The sequence below is a fragment of the Salvia splendens genome, chromosome 21 (assembly GCF_004379255.2).
Source record: "Salvia splendens isolate huo1 chromosome 21, SspV2, whole genome shotgun sequence".
Taxonomy (NCBI): domain Eukaryota; kingdom Viridiplantae; phylum Streptophyta; class Magnoliopsida; order Lamiales; family Lamiaceae; genus Salvia; species Salvia splendens.
The window spans coordinates 12,150,972-12,162,138 of record NC_056052.1 but is presented as its reverse complement, the minus strand read 5'-3'; the positions used below and the strand labels follow the sequence as shown (position 1 = coordinate 12,162,138).

The window sequence follows — 11,167 nt, the reverse complement described above, 5'->3', positions numbered from 1 at the left end:
GCAGATAACAAACTCTGAATTTAACTAACAACGGCCTGCATCTCGTTACCTGATTTAAACGTGAACATGGAGAAAACAGAGTACAAATCCAGTTTCAAACAGAACATACAGATTCAGACATCGGAAACTGACTATCAGACGGAAACCAACATATCTACTTCTACTAGACGAAGTAAACAGAACACATAATGAAACATCAAATTCATGCACAATCAACCAACTCTGCTTCAGATCCACACGTCGGACGCTTAATCCACTCCGTATCCAAGCAATCCAAACCCAATTACGACTAAAATCAACTCCATAAACTCTGATCCAGCAAATCTACTCCGATCAACGACAATTCATCCACGATTCTATCTCAACTCCACAGATCAAGTGCGAAAAGCATCCATTCAAGCAAATAACTATAAACTCAGAAACAAACATCATCCATACTCGAAATCAACATCGCCATAACGGAAAATAGAAATTGCATTGAAAGGTTCAACAGTAATTCGACAGTCAAACAAGCCGAGCTTCGAACAGCGAAGCTCGGTGAAATTCACAGCAACAAACGAATATGAAAGCAGTAATTGTTTCTTCGCCCTATGTGAGGACGGTGTTACACAACAACTAACTGAAAGTAAAACCCGAACCTTCCCGAATTCCGAAAACCAAATGTGTAGAAGTGTGCGAGTGAGCTAAGAGCCGAAAAAAGATTCTCCCTAAGTTGTATGCTCTCTCCCTTATATAGATGCGGAGGTGATCTTCTAGAAGCCTTTGCAGAAAATCTCTGTTCTGCCCTTCAGCTTTAGCGATCTCCTCCGTCTAGTCATTTTTTCTTCATAATGTTCACTTTATCGCCGTATTTCCTTCGCCTTGTAATTATCTTTCTTTCTTCCTAGGCCTGGCGATACCTTATACACACCTGGCTCAAAAAGATGTATTAGACCCAGTAAATGTACGAAATTAATCCCCCAACCAATGCATGAAATTAACCTTATCAAGGCACATATGAAAACTGCACCCACTATGCCTGATCCTTACATTTTTTATATTTTCTTCAACAATGTTCAAGACTTCAGCTGCTAGAACTTCTTCAACAACATCTTCTTTATTTGGTGTAGTAAACTCTTCTTGATGCTTCCTCTTCAACGCATATCAGTTGTTTTTATGTGGCTAGATTTCTTGCAGTAGTGACATGACCTAGATTTCTTCTCTTCCCCAAACTTGTCCTTTCGGGCCTTCTGCTTTTTCTGAAACTTTTTCTTCCCTAATTTGTTTCCCATCAGCCTTTATTGATTTGGATCCATGTAATTCAAGATCCATTTCCCAAGGAATTACCCATTTGTGATGCTTGATCTAGATATTTTTGTGAGATTGATTTCCAATTTATCAATAAAAGCAAGAGGAAAATTATAGACCCAACAAGAACTAAGGAATCTAAGGTGAACAAGAAAGGAAATAACATTGGATAGGGTAGAAATTGGAATACAAAGTCATTGATGAAGTAAGCTAAGGTACATACAACATAACTAGCATGCATTCATGGTTAGATCTTCAAGGCAACCACAATCCTCAAAGCATACCTTTACTTGATTCACACTTCACTAAAAATTGGTCAACCAAGCAACCTAAATCTAGGAATTAGATAGGAAACCCTCTTCAAGAGGCCTCTTCAAGAGGAACAAATCTCTCAAGCATATAATTTCATCAAAAACATAGGAATAAAATGGGAAAAATGAGGTATTTATAGTTAAGGCCCAAATCCCAAGAAAAAGGCCTAAAAAATCTATTCTGCATCACTCTTCCCGGCCGGGTGAATATTAGGGTGCTAAATCACCCGGTCGGGTGAAAGCCCCTGGTTTCTTCATGTCTTCGACGAAGTACCCGGCCATGAGGCTACCCGGCCAGGTGGAACAATTTGCAAGCGACTCTTCTAGAGAGTTGTACCCGGCTGGGTGGTTTGGTGTGTCAAATCCCACCCGGTCGGGTGGAAGCCTTCCTCCTTCATTTTTCAGCACGTTCCTCATCGCGGGCTCCTCGTTCTTCATGGCCTCCTACAGTATGGCCTTTTTCACAAAGTAGAGAGCCCCTCCCATAGCCGCCTCGCCATGGACCTCGTCATGAGGCCTCCACGTGGGATCGTATCATCCTTCTCTTCTTGGAAAGGATTTGTCCTCAAATTCGGACTCCATACAAAATCAAACGGGGTCAACTCAGTCACATTGAAAGTGCAACTCACGTTGTACTCACCAGGCAAGTCGATCACATATGCATTATCATTGATGCACTCCAATACAAGGAAAGGGCCATCTCCTCTCGGTCCAAGTTTCCCCTTGGCCTTGTCGGGAAACCGTATCTTCCTAAAGTGTACCCACACCCAATCCCCTGGTTGGAAAACCACTTTCTTGCGTCCCTTGCTCACTTGTCGGGCTATTTGCTCAACCTTCCGACGGATCCGCTCTTGCACTTGAGCATGCAAATCTTTCACAAATTGAGCCTTCTCCTCGCCACCTACATCCAACAAATATGGCAAAGGCAAATCCACCGTGGACAAGTCAAACGGGGTAAGAGGATTGAAACCATACACAACTTCAAAAGGAGATAAGGAAGCAGTAGAATGCATGGTCCTATTATAAGCAAATTTGGCAATAGGTAAGAACTCTTCCCAAGAATTTTTATTCTAAAAAATGAGAGCACGTAGGAGAGCTCCTAAGGACCGGTTAACGATTTCCGTTTGACCATCCGTTTGGGAGTGGGCGGCAGTAGAAAAGAGAAGTTTAGTGCCCAACATGCCCCAAAGAGTCTTCCAAAAGAAGCTCAAAAACTTGACATCCCGATCACTAACTATGGTCTTTGGAATCCCATGTAGCTTGACTACCTCCCTAAAGAACAAATTGACAATGGATTTAGCATCATTTGTCTTCCCACATGGAATAAAATGAGCCATCTTGAAAAATCTATCTACTACCACAAAAATGCTATCATTCTTCCTAGAAGACATGGGAAGGCCTAGTACAAAATCCATGGAGATATCTACCCAAGGGTGTGTGGGTGGAGGCAAGGGAGTATAAAGGCCAAAATTGTTAAACTTAGATTTAGCTTGCCTACACTCTATGCAAAGACCACAAAATCTGTCAACATGCTTCTTCATGCAAGGCCAAAATAAATGCTCACTCAAAATATCAAAAGTTTTCAAAACTCCAAAATGTCTCATCAAGCCACCCAAATGAGATTCCTTAATCAATAAGTCACGAAGAGAGCAAATAGGGATGCAAAGCTTGTTTTACCTATACAAATATCCATCCAATCTATAGTACTTATCAAAGGAACCCTTTTCACAAGCTTCATACATAGTGACAAAGTCATGATCATGCTCATACAAGTCTTTAATGAATTCAAAACCCACATATTTAGATGCACATATGATAAGCACGTGTTTTCTCACATACATCACATGGTTCTGGACCAAAACATCCTCAACCAAGAGGACATGATGCTTCATAGAAAGGGTATCCGCAACAACATTCTCCTTCCATTTTTTGTACTTGATCACATAAGGGAAAGACTCTAGGAAAGCACTCCACTTAGCATGTCTTTTATCAAGCTTATGTTGTCCCCCTAAGAACTTAATGCACTCATGGTCGGGGTGAATCACAAACTCCCTATGCATGAGATAGTGTTGTCAATTCTCTAAACATCTCACAATGGCATACAACTCCTTCTCATATGTAGGGTAGTTCAATTGGGCTTGGCCAAGTTTTTCGGAGAAGTAGGCTATGGGCCTTCCCTCTTGCATGAGCACTCCACCTATCCCTACCCCACTAGCATCACACTCTAACTCAAAGGTCTTATCAAAATTGGAAAGAGCTAACAAAGGGGAACGGGAGAGATCATTTTTCAAGGTGTTAATAGCCTTTTCTTGTTCCTCCCCCACTTAAACTCCACATTCTTCTTCACTGGAAGGTTCAAAGGGGATGCCTTAGTAGAAAAATCTCTAACAAATCTCCTATAGAAACTTGCTAGACCATGGAAGGATCTAATCTCACTCACATTCTTGTGCGTAAGCCAATCTCTAATCGCTCTCACTTTCTCCTCATCCACCTTCACTCCATCTCTCCCCACCACAAAACCAAGTAACATAACTTCATTAACACAAAAGGTGCATTTAGGCAATTTGGCATATAAAGCATGTATTCTCAACACTTCAAGCACATTTCTAAGGTGATTAGCATGCTCATCAACACTTTTACTATAAATCAAGATATCATCAAAACACACAACCACAAATTTTCCAATAAAGGGACGAAGCACATAATTCAACAAATGCATAAGAGTAGAGGGGGTATTAGTCAACCCAAAAGGCATCACAAGCCATTCATACAAGCCAAACTTGGTTTTAAAAGAGGTTTTCCACTCATCTCCCTCTTTCTTGCGAATTTAATGGTATCCACTAGCCAAATCAATCTTAAAAAAATAAGTAGAGCCACACAAATCTTCAAGCATGTCATCTAGCCTAGGTATGGGGTGCCTGTACTTGATACAAATCTTGTTTATTGCCCTACAATCAACAAACATCCTCAAACTACCATCTTTCTTTGGTACTAAAATCACGGGAATGACACAATGTGAGAGAGATTCTCGGATCAAACCTTTGGCAAGGAGTCCCCGACTTGCCTTTGTAACTCTTGAGTCTCCATGGGGTTAGCCTTGTACGCCGCCCGGTTGGGAAGAGATGAACCCGACACAAAGTCAATTTGGTACTCAATACCCCTCAATGGTTGAAGCTCATCGGGTAGCTCATCCGGGAAGACATCCTTGAAACCTTGTAAAACACTTTCAATCACAAAAGGACAAGGGTTAGTGTTAGCATTTAAACATAAATCATTCCGAACCATGAGGAGAATGGTTGAATGGCTTTTTAGTGCCCACCCAAGGTCGGGAGACCTAGCTAACAAGCAACTTTTTCCCTCCCTTGCTTATGGTTTATCTTGTTTAGATACTTTATTTTTGCTCTCACCACCCCCACTCTCACTTAGTTGTTTTAGCTTAACCTCCCTCACAAGTCTTTTCTCTCTATCCCTTTCCCTTTCCCTTTGTAGATGTTGGTGTGCCTCAAATACATCCCTAGGCAAAAGAGGCTTCAATCTAATCTTCAAGCTATTGAGCATGTAAAAATACTCATTAGTGAACCTATTTTTGTAGACTTTCCGATCAAATTCCCAAGGCCTACCCAACAAGATGTGGCAAGCCGTCATGGGTATCACATCACACAACACCTCATCTTCAAACACTCCATTTTTAAACGGCAGTAGGCTTTGAGTGGTCACCTTCAACTCTCCGGCTTCCCCCAACCATTGAAGCTTATAGGGCCTAGGATGTTTGATGGCCTCCAACCCCAACTTGGCCACCAATTGCTCACTCACAACATTGGCACAATTCCCACAATCAATGATCACCAAACAAGTTTTATTCTTGACCTTGCAATTCATATGGAAGATATTGCACCTTTGCTCCTTATGCTCTTCTAATTCTTCTTGGGCATGAAGCATTCTATGCACTACTAATTTTTCACCTCCTCATTCTCCTCCTCTCCACTAGAATAAGCCATGCGTGGATCCACACGCTCCTCATTTCCCTCTACTTTACAATATCCCTCATCCCCACTATATATGCCGCCATCTTGCCCAATCACCATTACCCTTTGGTTAGGGCACTCACGCGCATAGTGTCCATACCCCTTACATTTGAAACATTGTACCTTTTTATCACTCTAGGGAGTGGGAGCTTTGGAGACTTGAGGGCTAGGAATAGGCTTGCTTGGTGACTTCCCTTGAGAGTTGGAGAAGTTCTCCATCTTTTTAGTAGGGGTGCTCCACTTGCTTGCTACCATTCCCCCTCCGAATTGGCTAGACACCATCTTTGCCTTGCTAAGAGCCACCTCCTTGCCTTGCCTCTCGAAGGACTCGGAAAAACTAAGCACTTCCCCCAAAGATATGCCTCTCAACGCCTCAATTTGCACTTTATGCTTCAAAGTAGTGTTGAGTACATGGATGAAACGGTCTTGAGTAGTCTTCTACGACTCGACTCATCCACCCCTATTTTGTTCATCAAAGAGAGAAGCTCATAATAATAATCCATCACGCTCATTGATCCTTGCCTTAGGTCTTGAAGTTCCCCTCTAAGCCTAAGGTAGTAGGACTTAGATACGAATGACTCCTTCATAATCCTACACAACTCCTCCTAAGAAAGGAGTTCTCTCAATCTAGCTAATCTCCTCTTCCTCATCACATCGTTCCACCAAGTATTAGCAAGGACCCTAAACTCCGCCAATGCAATCTTCACCTTATCGCCCTCGGAATAATTGTGGAGAGAAAAAACTTTATCTACTTAAGATCCCAATGATAATGCCTATTTCATGCATCGGTTTAGGGGTAAAATGTATGCTACTTGATCAGTTTATCGCGCAAAGCAAGTATTAATTGTGCAGGAATGCCGCTTGACCAAGGCAACAAGGCTAAGCTGATCAAGTTGGTACAAAAGGCGAAAAAGGCCAAAATCGGGTGAAATGATCAAGGGGGTGATCAAGCAGTTAGGCAGGGACCACTGCGTTCTAGAAGAAGGACACGTGAGGCTAATGAGCTGGATGATGATCATCATTATTTTATCAAGGACGACGTTCTAGAAGAGGACACGTGCTGAAATGCAAGACGCAAGGACGGAGCTAAGTCATCATTCTGTTATTGAGGAGCGACGTCATTATAGAAGGAAGGCTCATATCAATCGATGAGACGCTCGATCACAGTGTGAGCAAATATCCTCTTCCGAGATTGTTATCCAGCTGGAGGTCATTGCGACAAGCTTATAAATAGAGGGTGTGCCACCATAATTTAAAAATCTTCTTTTTAGCATCTCCTTTTCAGTTTCTTCTTTTATTTTCCTTTTTCTGTTCTATTTCAGTTTTGAGTTTAGTTTCCAGTTCCGAAGGTAGCTTAGTTAAAGAAATAGTTAGAGAGAGAGCGACCGAAGGGAGCGCGACAGAATACTTGATATCTGTTCGGCGCCGTCCCAAGTTTCCAACCGAGAGCTCCTCGGCCTTACTCGCTTTCTTACTTTCTGAAATTGTTAGCTTAGTTTAAATTCAGTGTTTTTCTGTAGTTCAAGTTTTGATCTTTTTGTATTCCGCATGTTCACCGCATTGTTCTGAGCTATAAAAATCAGAGTTGTTTTGTTTTCGTCATCCTGTTTACTATTCCTATTGAGTTTCATTTTTTAGTCCTTGATTTAGTGTTTAGTCATGATGAATGGCAGAGTGTTTGTGTTTCTCGTAGCATGCCTAGGTAGTTATGCTCTTATTTCCGCCTGTCGCTTACTTGATCCATTAATTGTGTCAGCATGATAAATAGCTTGATCTAGTAGTTAGTTTACATTCTGCCTAGCATAAATACAGTAACGTAAAAACTCCCAACTTAAAGCGTGGTAGCAACCAAACCCTGTTCACTACTCACACACTCGATACACCGGTTTCTCTGTGGGATCGACCATGTTCTTGCTGCTTTACTGTTAAAGTAGTGCGAGTTTGGGAATTATAAATTATATTGGTGGTGAGCGAGAGCGAGAACGCCTTGATCAAGGGGCAACGACATTTGCTAACTGATCCACCCGATCGGTGATAATCTGATATTACTTGATTCGCTCGTATCTCAATTCGCTCAACCTTCCCACCAAAAATGGCATCATTGCTGGGGAAGCATGGTGTTATTTCATGGATGTGTTTAGTGCATAGGTGTAAATAGTTTTTGTTTCTTTCTTTTCTAATTGTTTTTCGTTTTGTACATGAGAAGGTACCAACGCGACGGACACTGGAATCATCCTCATATATACAGACACACTAACGCTCATTGGCGAGTCCAGGAAGCCGGTGTTGTTACCACTCGATACAGAGCCGCGCTAGCAGCAGCAGCTGCTGATCAACTAACCAGTGAAGAAGAAGAAGAAGAAGAACAGAACGCACCACCCCAGCCACCACCACTTGATCAAGCAAAAGCAGAGATGGCCCTCGTCGACAATGACTCAGGAATTGGCTCTCTGCATGCTCAAGACGAGAAGGAGTCCACCCGTGCCATTGCTGTTACTCCTGGGATGCAGACCATCGCAATCAAATCAGGAGTACTGGCCGTTTTGTCCAATTTCTATGGCCTCTCCAAGGAGTGTCTTTACGCCTTTCTGGAGGAATTTTGCAGATACTGTGATATTTAGCCCGTGCCCGCTGGATCCACATTAGAAGATTACAGGCTCAAGGCTATTCCCTTCATCTTAAAGGGCGATGCGGGAGTCTGGCTGTCAAGGTTGCCAGAAGGATCGATCAGGACCTGGGCCGAGTTCGGTATGAAATTCTTAGATCGTTTCTTCCCAGCATCGAAGACGAGTGCTCTGAAGCAGGAAATTACAGAGGCTAGACAGGAGTATGATGAGCCCCTGGGCCAGTACTGGGATAGATTCCAAGGGCTGCTTCAAGCATGCCCCAACCACAAGATGAGAGAAAGGGAGATCTACTCAACCTTCTACGGCGGACTCAAAGTGGATAGCAAGAACGATCTCAACCTAGCATCTCAAGGGGATTTCTCAAAAACCCCATTCAGCCAAGAAAAGAGTATCCTGGAGAGGCTAATTGAAGCCAAGCGATCGTATGAGACATCCCGTGGCCAGTACAGAAGAGGTGCAGTGCACGCAGCAGAGCCGCGCAGTGATGAAAAGTTGGAGGCTCGATTCGAGAAAATGGAGAAGAAGCTGCTGGAGGCAGTAGAGAAGTCCAGAGCACCTCCACCGCCTGCACCTAAGGAGAAGCAATATGTGCCGCCATCGCCACTGCCAGAGGAGTACCACTACTATTATTGCGAGTTTCCCCTTGAGGTGGAGCCGCAACCCCAGGTGAATGCCGTAGGCCACTGGAACGCGAGTGGTAACTGGATCCAGGGGAAACAAAGGGACGCCCCGTGGAGAGACCATCCCAATTTTAGGTGGACTGATCAGAATCAAAGCCATCCGCCTCAACCATCGACACAGCAGATACAACCCTCTGAAGGGCAACCCAACTGGCCCGCTCGGAACCAAGAAAGATCAAACAACGGAGGGAACCGAATGCAGGGAGGTCAGGCAAGTTGGTCAAGTGGACCTCAAGGGAACTGGTCTAGTTGAGGACAGCCCAACTGATCAAGTAGATAGAATTAAGGAAACAGTGGGTACAGACATCAAGGCCCCCAGTCAAGCAACTAAGGAAGGCAACCGAACAACCAGATGGTGAGTTATGTCCAGCCGCAATACCAGCAAGAGCACTATGGACATTCCGACTACCCACAGCCCAACCAAGGTGGGGGGGCCCTCAAATCAAAGATATAATCGACACCCCAACGAAGGTCAAGGAGATATGATAGTTCCGTACCTTCCCAATGATGCTATGCGGGAAATTCAGGAGGCTCAGAAGGAGCAAAGGGCAGCGTTGGATATGCTTACGAAGCAATTGTCTCAAGCTACGATGTCGCTGGGAGAGCTGAGAGGCAACGAAGGAATGATCCCTACCACTGAGCAGCCACCTGGTCGTGAGAACATTAGCGAAGTCTCCCTAAGGTCAGGGAAGGTTTACCAGATCCCCAGCCCACCTGTGACGTCTCCATTATCTATGTCTGGACCGAGCCGTGAAGAAGAAGGCGAATCCAGTGGAGCGGATCTAGCGAAAGGGAGAGAAAAAGGCAAAGCGAAAGTGGGAGGTGAATCCTCAGAAGAAAGTTAGGGAGAAGAAGCTGAGAAGGTTAAGCCATATCCATACCGAGGAATGATCACCTGGAAGAGAGATGCAACAATCGATGTGACCAGTATGTTCAAAGATGTGGAAGTCAAGGTACCGCTCTTGACGGCGTTAAAGATTCCCCCGATCAATAAATTCGCCAAAAACTACCTGGCGGGAAAAGTCAACGAAGAAGGGGACTAATTACAGAGGAGAACATCTATGCCGTGATCCAGAGGAGCGACCTCCCCTCAAAGAAGACTGATCAGGGAATGTTCACACTCCCGATTTCAATCAGAGATATTCAAGTGGAGCACGCGATGTGCGATTTGGGGGCGTCTATCAATGTTCTGGCGTACTCCATTTACAAGAAGCTGGGAGAGGCCAAGCTCGTCGATACTGATATAATGATACAGTTGGCCGACAGATCGTGTATTCACCCAGAGGGAATTCTGGAAGACGTGATCGTGAAGGTGAATAACTTTCTGTACCCAGCTGATTTTTTCATAATCAAGATGACAGAGCCAGCAGCAAGGGAGTCGAGTAGAGTCCAGCAGAGAAGGTCGTTCCTGTCTACGGCCAGCACTATAATAGACGTCCGTAATGGAATGATAAGCTTGGATTTCAATGGAGAGCAGTTCACGTTCAACATTGATGAAGCTATAAAGAGACCCGCAGATAGTGAGAACGTGTACTCAGTAGATGTGACTGAGCCATTAGTGCAGGAGCATTTGGAGGAAGAATTCCTACAGAGGCAGTTCACTGACTACGCTGCAGATGAAGAAGTCGAGAGAGAAGTCGCTGAATGGTATAAAACCATGAAAGTCAGAGAAATGGATGATCAAGCCATCGTGAAAGCGATGATGGATTTCTGCGAGCGCCCGCGACCAGCTGGTTCAAGCGGGAAAGCGGAAGTATCTAGCCTAGAAAAGCTGCCTGATCAAGGCAAGTCAATGAGAAAGGAAGCAGAAGAAAACCCTCTGCCTACTGAAGAGCCGAAACCCGCAAAGGAATTAATGCCCCTTCCAGCACATTTGAAGTACGCCTACCTGGGGAGGAGGAAACGAAGCCTGTCATTATCAACAGTCAGTTGACCCATGGGCAGGAAGACAGATTGCTGGAAGTGTTAAGAAGAAATCAGAAGGCTATCGGTTGGAAGCTGACAGACCTGGTTGGCATCAGCCTAGACTTATGCATGCATCATATCCGACTGGAAGAAGGAGCCAAACCACACCGCGACCAACAACGTAAGCTCAACTCCAACATTAGGGAAGAGATGCTTAAGGAAATTGTCAAGTTGGTCTCGATAGGAATTATCTACTCCATTCCGGACAGTGACTGGGTCAGCCCAGTGCACATGGTGCCGAAGAAAGAGGGAATCCAAGTAGTAAAGAATGA

At 44.1% G+C, this 11,167-nt stretch overlaps 1 protein-coding gene across 1 annotated transcript; it reads left to right on the top strand.

Annotated features, from left to right (window-relative positions):
• Nucleotides 1–10,041: 10,041 nt before the first annotated feature.
• Nucleotides 10,042–10,863, top strand: LOC121784241. Its single transcript, XM_042182402.1, has one exon. The coding sequence runs from the start codon at nt 10,042–10,044 to the stop codon at nt 10,861–10,863; it is 822 nt and encodes a 273-aa protein (XP_042038336.1).
• The last annotated feature ends 304 nt before the right edge of the window (nt 10,864–11,167 follow it).

Coding starts and splice junctions, on each gene's coding strand:
- LOC121784241 (XM_042182402.1), top strand. CDS start 10,042: ATGTTCACACTCCCGATTTCAATCAGAGATATTCAAGTGGAGCACGCG.